Source organism: Stegostoma tigrinum, chromosome 15 (genome assembly GCF_030684315.1).
Source record: "Stegostoma tigrinum isolate sSteTig4 chromosome 15, sSteTig4.hap1, whole genome shotgun sequence".
Taxonomy (NCBI): domain Eukaryota; kingdom Metazoa; phylum Chordata; class Chondrichthyes; order Orectolobiformes; family Stegostomatidae; genus Stegostoma; species Stegostoma tigrinum.
The window spans coordinates 59,317,493-59,340,687 of record NC_081368.1 but is presented as its reverse complement, the minus strand read 5'-3'; the positions used below and the strand labels follow the sequence as shown (position 1 = coordinate 59,340,687).

General features: G+C 40.4%; 1 protein-coding gene across 4 annotated transcripts in view; it reads left to right on the top strand.

Annotated features, from left to right (window-relative positions):
• Window positions 1-23,195, top strand: part of pcdh19 (protocadherin 19) — a 115,298-nt gene that overhangs the window by 65,422 nt on the left and 26,681 nt on the right. For 3 of the 4 annotated variants that reach the window (XM_048544720.2, XM_048544721.2, XM_048544719.2), the window contains 2 exons: window positions 11,927-11,985; window positions 18,246-18,418. In XM_048544720.2, the coding sequence (XP_048400677.2) occupies window positions 11,927-11,985; window positions 18,246-18,418 (232 nt within the window). The remainder of the gene's footprint in view (window positions 1-11,926; window positions 11,986-18,245; window positions 18,419-23,195) is intronic. The other variant, XM_048544723.2, reaches the window with a different exon arrangement.

The following is a 23,195-nucleotide window of genomic DNA, read 5'->3' as shown; positions in this document are numbered from 1 at the left end:
TCAAGTCCCACTTCAGAGATTTAAGCACATAATCCAGGCTGACACTCCAGTGTGTCGAGGGGGCCACTGGCATGCAATCCTTAGAATTAGTCTCCTCTCTCAAGTGGGCATAATGAAATATCCCGCAACAAAATTCAAAGACAAGGAGACAAAAAGGACTGCAGATGCTTGAAGCTTGAAAACCAATACTCTGAAGTCTCTTCTGAGGATGCCCACCTAAATGACTTTTTTCCTCCTCCCTTTGAAGACAGCTCAGTGGGTCTCTTCCCCACTGCAACCACCTGGTTGCCTCCTCTGCCCTGAAGCTCTTCAGCCATATTCTGAAGCAGTCTCAATACTACAGCCACGTCTCCTTCCTCGGTGTTTGTCTATGCAGCTGGCTCATCCTCCATGGGCTCTAAATAACTTTCAGACCTTCACAGTTTAGTCCCACCCATGACAATTGTTACCCAAAATAACTCCAGTGCCCTTGGAAACCGTTCTCCCTTCGGATTCTCAGCTTCTCACTCTCTGCCATGCGTTGACACCTTCTATCCCTGCATTCGGCATGCACCAGTTCAGGACCTCTCTCTCCCAGACCTGCAGAGGACCTCTACTGCTCTTTGTCCTCAACAGAATCCACATCGTCAACAAGTGCCTTTTCTCGGTCCTTTTAGAATGGCCAAGCTCTTCCACACTCACCTTCGGACACAGACCTCCTCAACCATTCAGCATCCTAACCTGATCTCCGACCTTCTCTGGGGTCAGCTCGCACCATTAACCATGCAGGTGCTCTAACCACACCTAATTACAATGTGACTGCTGCTATCACCATCTGTCCTACCCTTCCCCTATCACCACCCCTCTCCGTCTAATTGTGTCTGGGCTCCCCTCCCCCTCCCCAGTCCTGACAAAGAGTTTCAGGCAAAAACATCCACTTACCTGGTCCGTGGAGGCTGTCTGACCTGCTGTGCTTTTCCAGCCTCACATCTATAGACTCACAATTCAAAGGCAAGCTGTGAAATTGTTGGCAATAATAATCCATCAGTTGAAATCACTGAAAGAGATTATTTAGTTGTTATCAGTTTACCGTTTGAGGAGCCTTGTTGTGTCCAAATTGGCTTTGTTGTTCCTAGATTTCACTGCAGCTTAGATTTCCTAAGTGTTTCATTGGATGTAAAATGCTTTGGGATGCTCTGAGGGTGCAAAAGGTTCTATTTAAATGCAAGTCTTTCTTACAGGCATGTTTTTAATTTTCTGTTTTATTGAAGAGCTTTTCCGAATCAGGGTTCTGTCAATAAATGTGCATGCTACCAAACAGAACAGCTTCTTCCCTGTTATTATTAGACCTCTGAATGGTCCTTTCAAACTTAATGTTGATCTTGCTGTTTGTGCACCTTCTCTGCTGTTGTAACATCATCTTCTTCATTCTGTCTGATTACTCCTATGCACTTTGTATGGTATGATCTGCTTGTACTGCACACAAAACAAAACTTTTCACTGTTCCCAGGTACATTTGTAAATAATGAATCAAATCAATCAAATCAGGAAAACAAAATGTGGTGAAGGGGATTTAGGAGTGGGGTTAGAGGTTGCAGAAAGGCAGAAATGCGGGTCCACTAGTTTGGAAACATAGGAATATGAAACAAATGCCTATTCGAGAGGGTGAAGGAGAAATACTGAAAAAGCTATTATAAATAAATAGTAAATAAATTGCCTAGACAAACCTTCTTGTTCAAATAATTACTTTGGTGTTATTGAATTGGATTTTGGAGTACTTACAACAGATCTAATGTTAATTCCAAGTAACAGTGAGGTTTGGAACGAGACTGCTGAACCAGCGCTTAAGCACAGTCAGTTCAGTGCAGTCAGGTTGAATGGAAATCAATCCCATCTCCAACTCGATTTAGTCCCAAAACTCATTTCACTTAACACCGTTATCAGCCATCTTAGAAAGCAGGCCTCTTCTGAGATGGACTGAAACCACAGTCTCAAAGGTAGAAGTGTGTGTTTAAGAATACTGTGGTAATATACTAATCTGAACCAATTTTCAGCGAGGGCGGTAAATCATATTTAAATATCAAGCAGGGCTTTCACTAAATGCTTTTCAAGTTCCAGGGCAAAATGAAAAATGAGGGATGAGAGCCAGGCTAAATCATAGGTCCTTTCTCCAGAACTAGCCGCAGCATCTAATTTGGATACTTGTTTTACCGCAGGCACTTATGGTGCAAATTTCATGCAGCAGCTAAATTAATCATTTTGTTTTAATTCCTTTCGTGGATGACAACTAAATCTAATGTTAGATTCACAACGTCAAGGCCACTCGGCATTTAATTTGAAATACTGTCAGTGTGATTACTTGTTTAAACAAAATGATAGTGCAACTGTACCCTTTTCTGAAACAAATTAAAATCTTTATGGGACTGATGGAGCTTGCAGTGCTAGAGGGTTTTTATTGCAGTCTCAAAATTAATTGTCATCTTTTATAAGTTGCATGTAAGGAGTGCTGTGGCTTTAAAGAGTGAAGGTGATTACTGATTATAAGAATGGAGCTTCTTATTTACAAAGAAAAATACAGTAGTGTTTTGTCCGATTACAGCCTCCGTTTAAAAAGCAGCCAAAAAAGACTCATGATTAATTTTGTTTTTGTTCATAGTGAGAGCTGAGCTGATATCATCAGGAGATCTGGGACCAGGGAAGAATCAGATATTGAACAAACAGTGTAAAGGAAGTGAATTGACCATCAGTTAAAGTGATAAGATTGAGGCATGTCAGCATAATGACTGCACTCCTGTTAAGGACTGTTTCCTCACACTGTCAGATTCAGTAATTCTCCTGTACCTGTCCATTGAGTGTGATGATCAAAGCCAATACAGTTTTCACAGAATAAAGTTAAGGATCAGAGATACAAATGTAAAAACACTGCAGATGTTGGAAATCAGAAATAATGCAGAGTGAATTGGAAATGCTGAGCAGGACTGGCAGCAATTACAATGAGAGGAGCCGAGTTAATGGGCTGGATTTCACCCGCTTTCTGATAACAGACTGGGAGGCCTCACTGTAATAATGGTAGAAGGCATTGAGAGAGAAATCTGACATCTCCACCCTGCTACAGAATATTCTGAGATGGTTAAGTGGGTAATGAAACCAATGCGTAGTCCAAATAATGCCTAATTGCCTCAGTGTCCTCATGGCAAGGATACCAAGTAAACCATCATTGCAGAATGGGTGGAGGTGGTGGTCAATCAGAGGCTCCTCCACTGTCAATGGCTACCTTCACTGTTCCCAGTTCTGCTGCTGGAGAGTTCACCCCCTCCAGTAGCCACAGCCTGCCCAGCTAACCATGACACTCTATGTGAGAAAAATGCTTCCCTTTTCTGAAAGAGGTTCCCTCCCCTTTCTGCAGTTTAGCAGTGGCCGCCTCTGTTGGTGGAGCTGCTGGCTGTTTTAATGGAAGATGAATGGCGATCACCACAGCAACTGCTTAAGCGCAGCAAACCGTAAAATGTTGACCAGAGTCCTCCTGTCCATTTGCACAAGGCCCATCTTTCATTCCTGGCAGTGGCACTCATTACATTTTGGAGAATTTCAGGTCAACATATCCGGTATGTGACTGTTTATCAGGAGGCTCTCGAAAAGAGCTCATAAAAACTTCATATCCTTTGAACTCTTAACAGTTACGTAATATGACCCTTTTGTAAAATGATATGCAACAGTCTTTGGATTACAAGATGAACACTGTTCTAATTCTTAATTCAATTTATATCTAACTGCTAATGCTCACTAAGAATGAACAATACTGTTAGCTAAATAGTTCTGTACAGCATTGGTTTGATATGAACAATTTCTCGTATATTTCTGCAAGGGTGGCCTTGCAGAATATGACTGCTTTAAACTTTTGACATGATCTCAGTTTGCTCAAGATTAAACAATATTCAGCAAAACTTCAGACCATTTGCAGACACTGACACTTCCAACTTAAATTTTGGGAAGTTAAAGGACTGCTAGACATTTTTTTACCAAATGATCTCAACCATGACATAGTGCCTTGGGATATTTTAAATACTGCATGACAGTCACCAGGTCACTGGTTGTCTGTGACCTTGCACACTAGGAAATGGCAGATTGATGAATGTGAAACATGAAGAAAAGTGGTGATTTTGAGACCTAAATGGTTTGAATATCTTGGTGCAATCATCAGCAATTAGAACCATCAATAGACATTGTATTGTGAGCATAAATCATCTTGATACTCGCAATTAGATAAGTAATTATTAAATTACACAGGATATGACATAACCTGCGCTGAATCAAGCAGGGTGGATCAGCACTGGCCTCCTGTTCCGTTCCACTCCTGACTCAAGTGGGAAGATGTGGGAGTGTGGTAGAACCTAGGGCGAGAAGGCTGTGTGGTATGTGGGGATGACGGTAAGTAAACAGGTACAAATCAGTCTGAAATGTTCAGCCTTGGTGATCCTTTGCACTTCTGAGTTGGCAGCGATATGGTAGCATTTTTGTTTTCAACTTCAGGATCAGGGGCTGGAAGGACAGTCACATATTATCAATACCTATAGTGTATTGCCAAGCAACTTCAGAGGGTAGTTTGAGAATCAGTCACAGCCTGTGAGTATTTATTTGGCAGAGAATACAGGTCAGACTGGCAGGCTTTCTAAAGGATTTTAGCTGATCATCTTTCAAAAACAAAAGCAAAATACTTTGAATGCTGGAAACCTGAAACACAGAGAATTCTGGAGAAATTCAATAGATCTGGCAGCAGCTGTGGAGAGAGAGAAGAGCAAGTGTTAACATTTCGAGTCTGGAATGACTGTTCTTCAGAACTAGTCAGAACTCCAGTTCTTGAAGAAGAGTCATTCCAGACTCGAAACATTAACACTGTTTCTCTCTCCATAGATGTTACTGGCGCTGATGACTTCTTTCAACACTTCAGAAGCTTCACTGTCACTGATGTTACTTACCAAGTTTTATTAAAGTGGATTCAGATTCTCCAACTGCCATAGCAGAATTTGTACTTATGGTTTGGGTTATTAGCCGAGGCCTGAGGGATTATTATTATTAAAGTGGTATGTGGTATACCACATAGGCCTATGAACAGATCTTAACCCATCCATTCCATCAGCAGCAAATCTTAATCAAACTGCTTCTAATTGCAGATTGATATAACACTGAAATGCTTATGAAATAAGTAGTAGACAGACATATTAAATGTACCGGTATGGGTATGGAAAGGAATTAGTAATAATGCCTGCACAGTACACATACCTCAAGGGATATTTATTATGAAACCATCTGATTGGAGTGCCTATTTTTTAAATAAAAGCTACAATATTTATTGCAATATTTTAATAAAAGCTGGTCCAAGCAGAGTTTAAGTTGGTAAGTCAAAGAATGTTCAAAATTAAATTATAGTGTTGCATAAAATTAAAATAATTGACTTTATACAAGCATATAGGTTCCTTGTTGGTGGGTTTTGAGTAATTTGGTTTAATGTTTTTGATGATTTTTTTTAAATTTAGCTGGAATATTTCAAGCAATAGTTTGGGATATCTACGTTTATTTCAGTGTTTCATCACGAATCTGTTTGACCTTTAGAAGGGATTAAGTTCTTTCATTTTTTTTGTTGGTAAAACTAACTGCAGAAGATTGACACATGGTGGATCTGATGCAGGAAGAAGAAGGTCTTACAGGGTGTGGGCTTTGTACTGGGATTGACACTCAGCTCCTAAGGCTGCATAATAGTTCATATGCTTCATGGAAAGCCCAAACACCTAAAGATTTCAACATAGTAGACTGGAAGCTCAAAGAAATACAAAGCAGATGATGAGTTATCCCTAAAACATTAATCCAACATCCCTGTACAATAGTGGTCAAATGGCCAGATATTTATAGTGGTTTCTTCTTTTTCCACCTTCCATTTAATTTTTATGATCCAAGCATCAAGCAGTCATATATATTTATGATGATAAAAACTGTGAAAGCAATTCATTTGAGAATTCAATTAGAGACAGGGGGCCTGATGGTAATGGTACAAGTCCTCGAGACCTTGCTGTCTTATTTAAACACCAGCTAATACTTTGTAAATCTTAAGGGAATAAATTCCAGAAATTGCTTACACTTGAAAACATACCAGTGTGTCTGCTTGTGTGTAGCAGCTCACAATATTTCTGAGCCTTACCTACCTTCAATCTTAATTGCATTTAAAATATGTGCTCTTACAATGGCCGTTCTTTTTTTAAAAATGCAATCCACGTGGCTTTATAGGCTAAGCGCCGCAGTTCACTTGACTGGATTTACGAACAGTGGGACAGCTAGCAACCTGCTGTGAATCTCAATTGTGGTTTTGTGATAGTAATTATGAGAGGAAGGTAACAGCTGAAATGAATTTTGTGCTGGCTGGAATCCCTTGGCTGTAGAAAAGTAAGATGTACCTTGCAAGGATGCTATTTTGCTAAATGTGACATTATGTTCTTATAAGGTCACTTGTAATAAGTGCTGTTGAAGCATTATTTTCTCTTTATGCCAAGGCAGTTTCGATTAGGGTTGGCTTGGTAAATGACGTATATTTTGTTTCCTTTTGTAGCTTTGGCTGTTTTGCTCTTATTTATCTTTTGGAGAATTAATATGCTAAGACATTGAGGTTAAAAAGTCAACACCTTGCACTCATTCTCAATCCTTCCAACTTTTGCAGTGGAGTTTCATAATATGCACTTGGTGAATAGTCCTGACCTTGTCTCCTCAACAAAGTCCAAGAGTGGCTTGATGGAAATCCACATAGATGCAGGAAGCTAAGGAGGATAGCAAATGTGGTTCCCCTGTTCATGAAGGGGAGTAGAGACAACCCTGGTAATTATAGACCAGTGAGCCTTACCTCAGTTGTTGGTAAAGTGTTGGAAAAGGTTGTAAGAGATAGGATTTGTAATCATCTAGAAAAGAATAAATTGATTAGTGATAGTCAGCACGGTTTTGTGAAGGGAAGGTCGTGCCTCACAAACCTTATTGAGTTCTTTGAGAAGGTGACCAAACAGGTAGATGAGAGTAAACCGGTTGATGTGGTGTATATGGATTTCAGCAAGGCGTTTGATAAGGTTCCCCACAATAGGCTATTGTACAAAATGCGGAGGAATGGGATTGTGGGAGATATAGCAGTTTGGATCGGAAATTGGCTTGCTGAAAGAAGACAGAGGGTGGTAGTTGATGGGAAATGTTCATCCTGGAAACCAGTTACTAGTGGTGTACCACAAGGGTCGGTGTTGGGTCCACTGCTGTTTGTCATTTTTATAAATGACCTGGATGAGGGCATAGAAGGATGGGTTAGTAAATTTGCAGACGACACTAAGGTCGGTGGAGTTGCGGATAGTGACGAAGGATGTTGTAGGTTACAGAGAGACATAGATAAGCTGCAGAGCTGGGCTGAGAGGTGGCAAATAGAGTTTAATGCGGACAAGTGTGAGGTGATGCACTTTGGTAGGAGTAACTGGAAGGCAAAGTACTGGGCTAATGGTAAGATTCTTGGTAGTGTAGATGAGCAGGGAGATCTCGGTGTCCATGTACACAGATCCTTGAAAGTTAACAGCCCTGTCAACCTGGGTGGCAAGAAGGCATACAGTGTTTTAGCTTTTATTAATAGAGGGATCGAGTTCCAGAACCAAGAGGTTAAGGTGAAGCTGTACAAAACTCTGGTGCGGCCGCACTTGGAGTATTGTGTACAGTTCTGGTCACCGCATTATAAGAAGGATGTGGAAGCTTTGGAAAGGGTGCAGAGGAGATTTACTAGGATGTTGCCTGGTATGGAGGGAAGGTCTTATGAGGAAAGGCTGAGGGACTTGAGGCTGTTTTCATTAGAGAGAAGAAGGTTGAGAGGTGACTTAATTGAAACATATAAAATAATCAGAGGGTTAGATAGGGTGGATAGGGAGAGCCTTTTTCCTAGGATGGTGACGGCGAGCACAAGGGGGCATAGCTTTAAATTGAGGGGTGAAAGATATAGGACAGATGTCAGAGGTAGTTTCTTTACTCAGAGAGTAGTAAAGTAATGGAACGCTTTGCCGCACTGATAGTAGATTCGCCAACTGTAAGTACATTTAAGTCGTCATTGGATAGGCATATGGACGTACATGGAATAGTGTAGGTTAGATGGGCTTGAGATCGGTATGACAGGTCGGCACAACATCGAGGGCCAAAGGGCCTGTACTGTGCTGTAATGTTCTATGTTCTATGTTTCCACCTGTGGGGATTCCAAAACCAAAGGTCATAAAGATAATGTACTCACTCTTAAATGCATGAAGAAATTCAGGAGCAATTATAAAGTAATTATAAAGTAGAACTTGGGGAGCATTTTCGGCAAAAATCATGAGAAATCCATTTAAAATAGAAGCTAGATAAATACTTGATGTAGAAAGAAATAGAAGGATATGTTGGTAGAGAGAGATGGCTTAAGGTGAGTAGAGGCTCACATGGGGAGTAAACACCCAGATATACATTTTTTAAATTCATTCAAGGGATATACATGTCACTGGCTGGACCAGTTTTTATTGTCCATCCCTAATTGCCCTTGGACTGAGCAGCTTGCTAGACCATTTCAGAGTGCAGTTAAAAGTCAACCATATTGCTTTTGGGCCAAATGACCCTGTTCTGTGCCATTAATACTGTGAATTAGCTCATCACTTGTTTATTGCTTTCCAGCATAACATGAACTGTAATCTTACAGTCATGGTTCATTCAAATCCAATCAGATACAATGAAGAAAAGAGAATCATATGAGAATGATATAATACTGACTTCATGTTATGAAAATGCGTATGATAATTCGATATGATAATATTACAGTTGGCTTGGCAATGTTTAGATTGGTACTGCTGAAGATTTCTGCTCAAGAACTAGTCACATTCATAGCTAAGCTGTTCCAGTAAAGCTGCAATATTGGTATTGACCTGACAATGTGGAAAATTGATCCATGTGCATCCTATCCACACAAATCCATCCAACCCATTACTGCATCCTCCGTCTACTCTCAATTACTGGCGAAGTGATGAAAGTTGTTACCAACAGTGCTGCCCAAAGGGACTTACAAAGCCACAGCACATTGAAGATTAGTGTGGGTTCCACACTGCCACTTGCCTCTAGATTTAATGATAGCCTTGGTCCAAGCATGGACAAAATATTTGAAATCTGGAAGTGAGGTGAGGGTGACTTTCCTTGGCAACAAGCTGGCATTTCAGTGAATGCGGCATCAAGGAATACTAGCAAATTGAAGTTAGGAAGAATTAGGGAGAACAATCCACTAACTAGAGTCATACCCAGCTTAAAATAAGATGTTGTAGTTGTTGGAGGCAGTCTTCTCAGCCCCAGGACATCTCTTGTGGGAGTTCCTCAGATTGGTTTTCTTGGCCCAACCATCTTCAGCTGCTTCATCAATGACTTTTTCTATACAAGAATATCAGAAGTGGGGATGTTTACTGTTGATTGCACACAACAATTCAGACACTCCAAAGTGCCCACCTGTACCAAAACCTAGATGACATTTAAGCTTCAGCTGGTACGTGGCAAATTACATTGATGTCACACAGATTCCAGGCAATGACCATCTCCAACAGGAAATAATGTAACCAGCTCCTCTTGATATTCAATACTGTTACTGTTGTTTAATTTTCCACCAACAAAATCCAATTTATGATTGTTCAGAATCTGAACTGGACGAGCCATATACTGTAAAAGTAAAATCAGAGGCTGGTAGTGCTACAATGTGTAGCACACCTCCTGATCCCTTGATTCCTGTCCTCAATCATATCCCAAAATCAACTTAGAAAACAACTTACATCAATTTAACCAGCTTTGATCCATTCCAGTGCTCAGGGGAAAAAATGTATTGCTGTTATGCCCTATTACTATTGCCAGTTATTTGAAAAATATCTGGATTTTGCCATGTGAATTGGTTCATTTGAATTCTGACATGCCTAATTAAAGTATTTTTGCTTTAAATATAGTACTTCACAAAACATAATTGCTAATTGGCCCTTATTAACAGTGGCTATCACTATATGTGAGATTATACAGAGATTATTGAAGGACATACTTTGTTAAAAGATAATGCTCAGGTGATATGACATTTACTGATGAGGAGTGGGGTAATTTTTTTTTGAAAATTGTGAGAGAATAAGGTGAAGATATACAGAATTAAAGGGAAGCATAACTGTAGGTTAGGAATGATGAGTACATTATAGTCAGAGCTAGAGTAAATAGTGAAATCCTAAAGTAGGAAAAAGAGGCAAGACTGGGGATAGCAGTCAATGGAAGGAGCTAAAGCAGGCTGAGTCAATAATCTACATCGAACAAATTACAGCCTATGGGGGAGAAACTGGAACAATGGAAGGGACTTGGCCAAATTTGAGAGGAGAGAAAGGGGGTTTCCAATAATCTCTCAAGATCCTATCCATATAAATTAATTAAGTTGTTTGTTGTAATGGTGGAAATTCTGTTGAAGAGAACCATTAACCCAATGATTATGGAAATCAAATTTGGTTGAAATTACATGGCACACATTGAGCAGGAAAGAATATTTATCTTTGGCATTTCCTTCCAGAATTGAGAGCTAATTGCTGGGAAAGTATTTTACAGACGTCATTCCCCTGCAAGTGGCTCAGCCTTTATTGTTAATTTGAACAGTGATGAGTTGGAGGAGCCCAATAGTGCCAGATGTTGCCATGATCTTACATACAAACTGGCTTTCCTGTAGGGACACTGCACATGGCCAGGATTGTACTCAACCAACACTGATATTTCCTCCCTCTCCATAGCCTAGGAGACAGCGAGTACAGCAAACGTTTCACTAACTGGCACCTTTGGGACCAAAAGTGTGCCAGGTGATCAAATATTCCATTTGATCAAGAGATCCAACATAGAAAACACACTATGTGATAGAAACATAATGCAGTGGCTGTACACATCACTGTCTGCAGCATAAATCAGTAAATAATCTTGCAACTTTGCCTTAAATAAAACTTACCGGCAGAGAGCTTTCTCTCTCACACCTTCAACTGACTGTTTGGACATCTCAGAGATAGTGCTAATATAGTAAACCTCTGATAATGCATATATATTAATTTTTGGTGGTTTAACAAGAGTGCCATTTCATAATATGCCAGTTAAAATAAAGTTTGCCATGATACCTTGGCTGCAACTCTGACTTCACCCAATGGGCCAGGCATTGAAGCTGAGAATTTGCTGCTCTGTTTGACCATCTGGCACATGTATCCAGCTAACCTGGAGGCGAATTTTCTTCTTGCCCTCTTCTACCTCTGACATTTTAGTTATCATATGCACATTGTCTCCAGAATTTGCCTCAAAAATATACAACTTCTCAAAGGGGAAAATTTTGGAATAATGTAGACCTTAAAAATACATATTAAACGCAGAAATGCTTGAAGTCTGAAATTGAAAAATAAATCCAGAAATACACGATAGGTCAGGTAGAATGTGTGGAAAGAGAGGTAGAGTTAACATTTCAAATTGATGACCATAGCCAGAAAAATCTTCATTCTGACCGTGTAAAACCCTGTTTTATAAAAAGCTTTTGCTTCATTTTACTTCCAAATACATAATTGAAATTGTTTTGTTGTCACAACAGGTAGCTTTGTAAAGAACTCCAAACATACTCCACTGTAAGCTTGCCTCCCTACATTTGAAATGAATAGCAAGACTGCAGATCTCTGTGAGCTTGTCTGTGAGAATGATATTTCACTGGCATTCAATTGAAAATGAACAGCCGTGATTAAGACCAGGATGGCTTCTATTTGTGGAGTTTCTTAAAGCAAAAATAAATGACTTTTTAGAACGAATGGTAAAAAGGACTTAAGTTGTACTGCTGATTACAATGTATATGATTTCAGAATTTTGTGATATTTGTTTTCACACACCTTTCTTTTATATTTAGTCAGAAAATTACTCCATCGAATCAAGCTATGTAAACAGCAGACAGCACCTTATTAAAAGGTAAGTCACTCCTTCGTCTGCAGTATTAAACAGTGTAAGTGTATTCAGGAAGCCTTCTGCCAATTGGTTTAGGTGTCCCTTTTGGTATTATTAGGAGGTCTTCACTATAATCCTGACTTTACATGATTTGATCACATCCTCAGCTGACTTAATGCTGTTTTGAAACACTGGTCAGCCTTTTCCAAGCAACAGTCTCGCTTTCTGCAGAATAAATGACCTCAATGTCAAAATTTATTCAATGCTGCAACCACCTAGAATCATTTAGTCAGGGGGAAAAAAATAGATGTTTTCTCACTGAAAGAGAGATTTAGATCCATTTTGGTCTGTCAGTCAAGGCAACACCTAGCCCTGAAGAAATGAATAAAGAAAAGGAATTTTTCAGAAGCCAGCTCAAAGCATGCTGAAGCAAGGTGCTCCAAATGGAAGCTGCTTAGAAAACTCCCTACCAGCCTTCAGTGGGACATAATGTCTGGTCAGAGCAGCAGGGAAAATTCCAAAAGGGCTATTCAGGGAATTAAATCCAATAGTGGCAGACAAAATAACAGCTTCCAAGTGCAGAGTCATGTTGACTCAATGTCTTCTTAGAGTTTTAAAACTGCAGTGATTGTTGCAAGGTCAGCCAGGTGGAATATAAAATATAGTTTCCTGGTTGGGACTGTAAACCTGGTCCAATCGGGGAGTCCTGGCTGACAGATATAAACAGAAGTGGCAGGGGTTCTCATCACGCTGACAGCTGACTCTGAGGGAGCTGGATCAGTGTCGAGGGCTCTCCACATGTCAACAAAGGACGACTTGGTGATGGGGTACTGGCCTCTGTGGAGTTATTTCAGTGGCAATGGGAGAAAAAAAATGCTTCAGAAGCAACTCGCTCACAATAGTCATCTTTGAGTTAGGGTAAGCTTTCATGGCATCATGCCATTATTTGGGAAGCTTGACTCGATGAATCCTGCTGCCAATGACTGGACCCAGTATGTGGAAAGAATTTTGTTTTTGGGCAAGTGACATTGGGGCGTATGAAAAACAGCAAGGAATTCTCTTGATAGCTTGGAGACCACAGTTTTTTCGTTCATTTGGATCATAACATTTCCTGAGGCACCAGATACGAAACCAATCAAGAGTTGACTGATTTGGTTAAGGAATATTATGACCCCAAGCCATCTTTAATTCTGAAATGCTATCATTTTTATTCAGCAGTTTGAGAACCAGGGGAATCCTTATGGGGATTTTTGATGAGGTTGGTATGCCTGACAGAGTCGCGTGACTTTGGTTTAAACCTTAATGAGATGCTGAGAGACCATTCAGTACATGGGATAAATGATGTAATCATGCAAAAGTGCCTACGACCTGAAGCTCAGTTGGACTTCAAACAGGCACTATAACTGACCTTATCATTTAAGAATGTGGCAAGTGGCGCTTGTGAGTTACAGGGTATTCCGACAGAAGTGGCCACCCTCACCAGTCTGACTGAGCTTGGGGAACACCAGTTGAGTGAATGCAATTGCATGGCCTCACTCAGGACATATCCTGTACAGAAGGACTCTGGGCCAGCCCACAGCAAAACCCCACAACAAAGCCAAGCCTCAACCAAATGGTTAATATTTTCTTCACGATCTGGGCCAGAAAACCATTGTAGGCGTTAATGGTATGCCCACTGGAGACAACAAACGAGTTCTGCTAGACCTAAATTGAGAAGAGAACTCATAGGCCGGTATCCAGGAGAGTGCACACCCTGGAAAGCCCACCTACATCTGGCTTGGAATAATTATATTGCTGAGCAACATCCAAATCAGAACCAATCAAAATAAATTGTTACAGAGGTAGTAAGAACTGCCGATGCTGGGGAATCTGAGATAACAAGGTGTAGAGCTGGATGAACATAGCAGGCCTCAGAGACCCCTGAAGCAGGATCAGAGGAGCAGGAAAGCTGACATTTCGGGTCTAGACCCATCTTCAGAAATGATTTCATTTCTGGTTCATTCCATCCTAGTACCCTTACCCCTGCTGTTGAAAAATGTCAGTCTTTCAAATGGTCTCGTAGCCAAGACATGGGCTTTAGGGAAGTGAAGAAGCAGCTATCATTATCTAAAGTGTTGGCACACTGTAATCCCAAGCAAGATCTGGTGCTGACATGCGATACCTCCCCCGTAGAGTATCGAGGTAGTGTTTGCTCACAGATGGCCCAGTGGAGAGAAACGCCCAACAGCATATGCTTCCCAGACATTGGTTGATGCAAATACGCACAGTTGGAGAAGGAAGGTTTGGAGAAGGAAGATGGGTCTAGACCCGAAATGTCAGCTTTCCTGCTCCTCTGATCCTGCTTCAGGGGTCTCTGAGGCCTGCTATGTTCATCCAGCTCTACACCTTGTTATCTTTAGTGTGAAAAAGTTATACCAATACCTTTACGGATGTAAACAGCCAGTGGTGATGGGGGAAACAAAAGGGCCATCACAACCAGAACTGAAACCTTTTCAAACCCAATGAGACCAGATTGCTGTAGAGGACCGCGTTTTATTATGGGCAGCAAGAGTGATTGTCCCGAGTCAGGTAAGGTGCTGTATCTTGGCTGAACTCCACCGGGGTCATCCAGCGGTTTAACCAATGCCCGTTGGCCCGCATCTCCTTTTGAGCCATGAGCTACGCACACCTTGGACACAGGCCCTTATCTGTTCCATGTTCCTCGTTCTGTATCTTCTCACTGCCTATGTGGGCCCCCTTAGTCAATGAAGTTAAGGAGCAGCCTTCACTCAAGCGTTGACCATGAAAGCTTTGTTTGAAGTCCCTGATACTCCACATTAGAAGATGGACAGTGGGCAAGGGATGCAAGGGTACTATGTTCCACTAAGTAAGATCGGCTTAACTTGGCCACACAAGCTACAACTTGTAGAGAGTCTTTTCTTGGATCCATAAAAACCTGATCAAATCTGGAACCCAAGAAGTCAGTTCCTGTCGTTGCACTTAAAGTGATTGTCCAAGACAAATGGCAGGGCTTTTCAATTTTCATTTTTTGAAAAAAAATTCCAGTTAAAGTAAACGTTCAAGCATCCTCTGTCCATGATGCTGGATCAGAATAATTTTGTGAAAAATTTGAAAGGGAGAGATAGTGGAAATTTGGTCAGTAATCCCTAGGATTTAGGAAAACAAGGGATGATCTTATTGAAACAAACAAAAAAATGTTTTATCGTGCAAAACAAAGGACTCAACAGGGTCGATACAGAAAGGATGAATCTTCTGGCTGGGGAAACCAGCCCCCAAGGACAAATAAGGGGGAGTCAATTTAGGATTGAGAAGTGGAGGAGTGTCTTCTAAGAGAGGGTACAGAATCTTTGGATTTCCATATCCCAAAGGGCTGTGGAAACCCAGCTATTGCGGATGTGAAAGAAGAGATTGCTGGACACCTAGATACTAAATGACATCGATAGATATGAAGATAACATGGGAAAATGGAACTGAGGTAGATTATCATAGCCAGGATCCAGAGCAGGCTGGATGAGCTGAATGGTACACACTGCTTCTGTTCCAATTATAATCTCCTATTCTCTGACTCACCTGAGATTAAGAACCTTGTAGCTAGACTCAAGTTGGAACTTAATGGTTTGTATGACTAAGTACCAGAACAGGGAATTTACTTATCATTGAGCAATCAGAAGATCATGAAATGTTTTTTTCCCACTTTGAACCTGCTCTCATGATCTGAATTTTTTTACATATATTTGAGATCTTGCTTAAAAATAAATTAAGGAAAACAATAACTTCAGCATCCACTCAGGAGAATACAAAATGATTTTTAGTCTTTAGGATGCAAAAAAAAAGACTGTGTTCTAGTATAACATTAGTGTGGGTGCTATTTTGTTGAATAAATTTATGAAAAGTTTTGAACAAGGCAATTTCAGATTCAGCTTAAACTCTCCATTTCTCTGCTGAATGACTGTAAATTTTTCATGTAGCAACTGTAAACCAGTAGAAACTCACTGCTCCCCAGACCATTAATGAATCCAGATGTTTCCCAAGCAAACTAAAGTAAAATTCTTAATAAGCTATTTATTTATTTCAAGGCTAGAATCCTCCCTGAACACTCTGAATGCAAGTTGTCTTTGCTTGTCAACTGGAACGCATTTTGAATCTCTTGTCAGATATAATTAACCTTCTGCTTTCTCAGGCAGCTATCGTACTTTTTGAACAAAGTGGGCTGGTTAATAAGACTAGGCAAACTGCTGGCTACCACACTGACTGTGTGCTGCACTTGATAATTTACAATGCAGACAGATCATGAAGAATACTGTTTCTACAGCAACACATCTCACCTCAACATTCTAAATTATAACAGATAGGAAATGGGATGCAATGTTTGAGCTGGTGACTTTGCCAGAAACTGCACTAAAAAGCACCGTCTCATTGCTCCAATCACGTTTACCAAACATTGGGCTGGATGAATTTTGCGCAAATGGACTTCATCTGAGCCTCACTATCAACAATGACAGGGGACATGTAACTGGATTTATCAGAGCAACTGTCCATCCACCTTCCCTCTCCAATTAGCCGCTGTGCTCAATGGCGATCCAACCAACAACAAATCCACAGAGAATTCATGGAGGACAGGACAGTCAGACTTGTCAGAGGATATAAAGATGGGTGCAGAAGAATACCTGCCCCTTACATTACCCACAACCTGATACTCCTAGGAATTGGCATTACAGGAAAATAAAATCAGGCACAGTGTACAACAGGCTGATGACCCACTCACACTGGTTTGACACTCCTTGCAGAATTGGCTGTACCACCTACAGCCTTGGAAGATCGAATTTCACACGATCTTAAGGTTGCACTCCCAGTGAGATCCTGACAAATCCCAATGAGGCTTGGACTGGAGGAGCATATGAAAACACTTAGAAAAACATCTCGTGTGAAACGTTCTGTACAAATCACAATTACTGACAACAGTGAGAAAATATCAATGCTGGAGGAGGGGAGTAATGACCTACGTGTATTTGTGTGTGGGTGTGTAACTATCTTCCCCCTCCATTGGCTAGCTTAATTACAGGCTCTGTGCCTCATTGTAAACCCTGCGTAAAAAGCCTCTCACAAGATTTTTATTCTCAGCAATAGTATAGATATGATGTTCTATCATGAAGATTGTGGCAGAAGGCTATGCCATGCATTACTTTCCCATCTGAAGTATCACTTTTCACACATCATTTATAAACAATCTAACCTAAAATAAAGTCAATTCTCTCCATCTGATTTTTTTTAAGTTGCTATTTTCCTGCTTAAAACTAATCTTTATCCTGCAGCAGGCATCCAGTAACAGTGGATTTTATTTTAACCAAGCTCAGGTAGACAGGATAATAAAATGTGAGGCTGGATGAACACGGCAGGCCAAGCAGCATCTCAGGAGCACAAAAGCTGACGTTTCGTGCCTAGACCCTTCATCAGAGAGGGGGATGGGGGGAGGGAACTGGAATAAATAGGGAGAGAGGGGGAGGCGGACCGAAGATGGAGAGTAAAGAAGATAGGTGGAGAGAGTGTAGGTGGGGAGGTAGGGAGGGGATAGGTCAGTCCAGGGAAGACGGACAGGTCAAGGAGGTGGGATGAGGTTAGTAGCTAGCCTGTCCACCTCCTTGACCTGTCCGTCTTCCCTGGACTGACCTATCCCCTCCCTACCTCCCCACCTACACTCTCTCCACCTATCTTCTTTACTCTCCATCTTCGGTCCGCCTCCCCCTCTCTCCCTATTTATTCCAGTTCCCTCCCCCCATCCCCGTCTCTGATGAAGGGTCTAGGCCCGAAACGTCGGCTTTTGTGCTCCTGAGATGCTGCTTGGCCTGCTGTGTTCATCCAGCCTCACATTTTATTATCTTGGAATCTCCAGCATCTGCAGTTCCCATTATCTCAGGTAGACAGGAGGTCACTCGTTGGCCAAAATACAGAATTGAGATGAAAATGACAAGGCCTTAAGAATAGAAACAGTGTAGTTTTAGCACAAATAATTTGTAGAATGATGGATTCAAGCGAATAAGCCAAATTTGCTTTGCCATATTTAGCAACAGCCACCCTTTATAGGTTGGGGGAAGGAGATTCATTGGAGAAAAGAAAAATGACCTCTTGACTTTGATATATTTTGACACAGTGTGATATTTGGCAGTATATTTTTGATGTGTTTCGATGTGAAGCAATGTGTATTGCAATGCATTTCTTTTCCATAAGGAGAACATTATCTGATACTGCTAGCCATGACAATAAATCAGTATTGCTTCACACTCCAGTAGTTCCACATTCAAAGACCTGGAAAGAAACAGTCTCAAGGACAGTGGACATGAAGAAAGTGACCAGACTGACAGCGAGCATGATACGCATCGGGGCCTCTATTGCGACACAGCTATCAATGAAGTGCTAAATACAACTCACAATTCCACTGGTTCTCAGGTACCTGATCAAGGTAAGATGATTAAAGTAATGTTGCTACAGTCTCTAAAGAATTGGTGGGTGCAATGCATTTCTTCTTTTGAGAATACTGTTACCAGTCAAGATGTGTTCTATATTTGTTTATTTACCTTTGATTTATTGAGAGGTATTTCTTGCTCAACAAAACTTTGTTCAAATTAAATAATGTATGAGGTGCCCTTTGCACTATTTAAGTTGAATTCACCAATAATTTAAATTAAGTAATTTAGCATTTCGACTGGAGGTTCAATTTCCTGGGCTAATATGTGAAATGTTTGCATTAAATTCAAATAAAAATATTTATTGTGAATATTTTAAAGTATAAACTTTATACATTAACACTTGTAAAGCAGATTGGTAATTCACTTGGAATTGTTAAAATGATAGCGTTTACAAGATTTGCATCAAGCTGTTGTTCCAGTGTTCAAGGCTTTGTGTTTTCCTTTGATCAAATGATTTGTCATCAAAATTCACTTTTCATTTTGTCACACTGCTTCAGGCTATTTCAGTGTTATTTGATAGTTTATTTTGTTCACTGAAACTGTACCTTCAATTATATTTTTCATTTGCTCTTGGAATATGACACCCTCAGACTCCATTTATTGCCTGTCTGTTTTTGCCACTGAGAGTGGAATGACCCTTCTGTATGAACTGCTGCACTGTTTGTGGAGCTTATGCTCCCACAATAGAGTTAGAAAATAACATTCAAGATATTGTTCCAACAAATGGAAAGAGCGATGCATGTCAAAGTCAGGATTGTGAGTGACTTGAACATGGAGATGTTGATATCCCCAAGACATAGAACATATATGTTGCTGTTACTTTTGGTGGAACAGGGCACAGAGAAAGAAATGCTGTAGACGTATCTTATTTTTGTTAATATGAATTGAGAATTTATAAGCTGGTTGCTTTTATGAGACCACCTTGCACAAGAGTATTGTAGAGAATTTAGCAGAGGTTACTCGGGAGTGAAGATTATGATTTTTTTTGTTAAAATACGATATTAAGCAGACTGTGCAAATTTTAACCTTTGGATCCTTTTGTTTGAGTATTATCTGATACGTATGGTGAAGTTAAATTAAGAAAGCTTATTTTCCTAGCTATCTAAGTGAGAAGAAGAGAAGACTCATCTGGTTTTGACATGTCTGCATCAATGTGCTTCTCTAGTATATCACCGTCCTCACTTAATTTATCAACAACAATATCAGTGTGAGTCCTGCAAAATCTGGCAGGCCAGATGTATATGTGTCATTTCAGACATGTAGATATCTAATACTTAAGGATGACCATCAAAGCCTTGAAATTGATATTGAGATTACTAGAATAATGCCAAGAATGAGGAACTTCAGCCATCAGGAAACACCAGGGAAGCTGCTTTGTCTTCCTGAGAATAGAGAGGCTCAGGGAAGCTTTACTACAATGTCAACTAGTTTATATGGTGTCATTTTTAACAATGTCCTCAGGTCCTTCTCAGGTGTGTAAATGGATTGGCATTTCATGTTGGGGCACATCAGAAAGTATTCGGAAAATAACCAAAAGCTCGACCAAAGATTTTAAGGATTGCTTAAAAGGTGGAAAGGTAAACAGAAGAAGGCTTCAGAGTGAATTCTGGAGTTTAGGAACTTGACAACTGAATGCGCACTCATCTGGAGAGGAGAGCTGAAAATTGATGATATTCAAAAGACTAAAGTTAGAGAGACATTGAAGTCTCAGGGTACGTTATAGTAAGAAAGGATTCCAGAGATATAAAAGACTGTGCTACTGGAGCGATTTGAAAAGAAGGCTGAAAATTTTAAAATTACGACGATGCATAACTTGCAGTCAGTAATGTTTAACGTTATGAGTTAGGAGACAGACATCAGAACCTTTAATGAGGTAGGTTTATCAAAGCAAGAATGACAAAAGCTGGCCTGGCCTGCACTGGAAGAGCCCAGACTAGAGGTAACAAAGGCATGGATGAGCGTTTCAGCATGGGATGAACTGAGTCGAGATAAGTGTGTGGTGTTATAGAGGTGGAGGTAAGCAGTTTTGGTAATGGGGCAGATATGTGGTTAGAAGTTCAACTCAGGTTCAAATATGACTGTTGTGAAGAATCTAACTCAGCCTCAGACTTGGAGGAGGATGGAGTCAAAAACAAAATATTGTGGATTCTGGAGACCTGAGATAAAAGCAAAAGATTGTTGAAGAAACTCAGTAGGTCTGGCGGCATCTGAAGAGAAATAAAATTAGCATTTATAGTCTATGAAACTGGTGACTTCACACGTGTCAAAGATGATTAAGGTGGAATTGAAATGTTAATTGTTCAGTGCACTCTCCACAGATGCTGATAGTTCAGCTGAGTTTCTCCAGCACTTTCTGTTCCTATTTAAAAGGATGGATTGAAAGGAAGTGGAATTTTTAAGAAGAGGCATTTTCACAATTGTATGATTTTTGCGACATTATTTAAAAAGAAATTGTTATCACTAATGACTTCCATGGTGACCAGAGGGTACAGATTTAAGTCAGTTACCCAAAGAGGAGAGTAAACAATTCTTTACACTGAGAATTGTTATGGCCTTGATTGGGTGGCAGGAACGATGCAGTAGTAACTTCCAAAATAGAATTGGATGTACACTGGCAGGACTGTGGAGAAAGAGCAGGGCAATAGGATCAGTTGTTTAACACTTCTGGACAAAAGATGCACTGGGTCAATTTTTTTTCACTATGTTGTAAGACTCAATGATATGATTGGTTATCTATTGTCTCACTGTGTCACTGGTCTGCTGCAGTGCGCTGTCAATCTGTTTGTAATTCAAACTGACATGTCTGACATCAGGTAGCATTTTATGATGATCACATTCTTGAATCTCCCCTGAATTCTCAGTATTCAGCCAAGATGTCAGCTCTGTTTCATTGTCTCATTGCTTCCATACTTCATTAAATTTGAGTTCGAATTAAGCAACGGAATGTACTTTCCCTATATCCAGACAATGTTTTAAAACTATGTTTTTAACCTTATTTGATTGCATTTCCGTTTAAAGAATGGTCATTTTAAGACCTAGCTCACAAAAGATATCTATTAGCGCATATCAAACATTGGACCAACAGGGAATGATTCCACTGAAGTTCCCATGGCAAATGTACTGTCATCCATGGAAATATATAATCAAGAGCAGCTTAGAAGTAATTTACATTGTTGAAATTTTCCTTACTCTCAGCTCATCTGCAATCACAATGAACAGGTGGGTCAAACCCAGACTCTCTTGCTATCATTGGTTTACCCCACAATACACAATGCACAGACTAAATCAGTCATTGAGACCAGTTATTAGAGATAAGAGAAGGTGGTTTGCTCAGTTGACTGGGTAGCTAGATGTGAATTGCATTCAAGCCAACAACATGGAGGTTGGTCCCTGTTCCAGCTGAGATAGGCTTGGGGTTTGGCTCCCCATCCACCTGTTGTACAAGATGATCATTCAGCAAACATTCGCCAAAGACCTGTCTTTAAACGTGGAATTAAAGATGACAAGAAATAACTCATTTTATATGGCAACTATTTGAAAGTGATTTCCCATGTGCTTTAACATCTTCTTTGGCTGATCCATGGGTACTTTCGTAGCAAGCTCACAGCTAACAGCAAACATAAATGCTCTGGAACTTGAACTGAAAAGCACAGTACAGTGTTTCACACTATGCTGACAAGCTGAAATTTTCATGGTAGGTTCAGCCCATTTTCCAGAGCAAAAGTAAAAATATTCACTAAGGAACACTTGTAGGAAAGCATAGCAATGATGAAAAATTGGAAGTGACACAGCTATTGTTGAGATGCAGTGAATAATTCCAGATGAGCCAAAGTATCAAAGCCTTGAGGTCAACAGCGCAAGTCCTATAGGAACCATGATATGCATTTTACACAAAATATGGGGAATAAGAGTTTTTTTTAAGCTCATCTAAATGTGATAGGTTGGGTGAGTGAATCCACGGATAAAAACAAATTAACTGCAATTATTTCCAGTTTGAATTTCCTATGACCATAGATCATGGAATCATAGAATCCCTACAGTGTGGAAACAGGCCCTTCAGCCCAACAAGTCCACTCTGACCCTTGGAGCATCGCACTCAGATCCCTAATCTGCACATCCCTGAACACTACGGGCAATTTAGTATGGCCAATCCACCCAGCCTGCACATCTTCTGTGGAGGAATATTGACTCTCTCGAAGGCAATAAACAATAACAGTGATAGTCTGCAACCACATGGGACCCTTAACCTAATAAAGCATTGTTCACAAACAGAAATAAAGCCAACAGTAAACCAAGAAAGAACACAATTAACTCAGACGTCCAAAAGCTTTTTTGGAGAGCTCAGTTTTAACAAGTGCCTTAAAAGGAGGAAGGAGAGACAGAAAGATTTTAGAAGAGAATACCAAAACTTAGGGCTCAGAGCGAAGAAGCTGAAAGTACTACCATTAATGTATTGGGGCAAAGGGGGTGAGAGATGCACAGGAGGCTAGTGTTGGTGAAAAGCTGAGTTCTCGGAAACACCAGAAAGAGCTTGGAGCTGAGCCAGGCTTCCTCTTGTACTATTGATTCAGATAGTGATTTTTGTGGTTCAGGTTTGGCTTCAAGCTCAACAGCTTTGGAATGATTTCAGAATGAATCTAATATCTGCATCAAGGTTGCTTTGTTCAATGCTGATTAGTGCTGCACTAACGTGGAAGGACATACAGTTGTGTGTTGTGCAAAATACAAAACAGAAACAAAACATTTCTGAGGTTGCCCATTTTCTACACA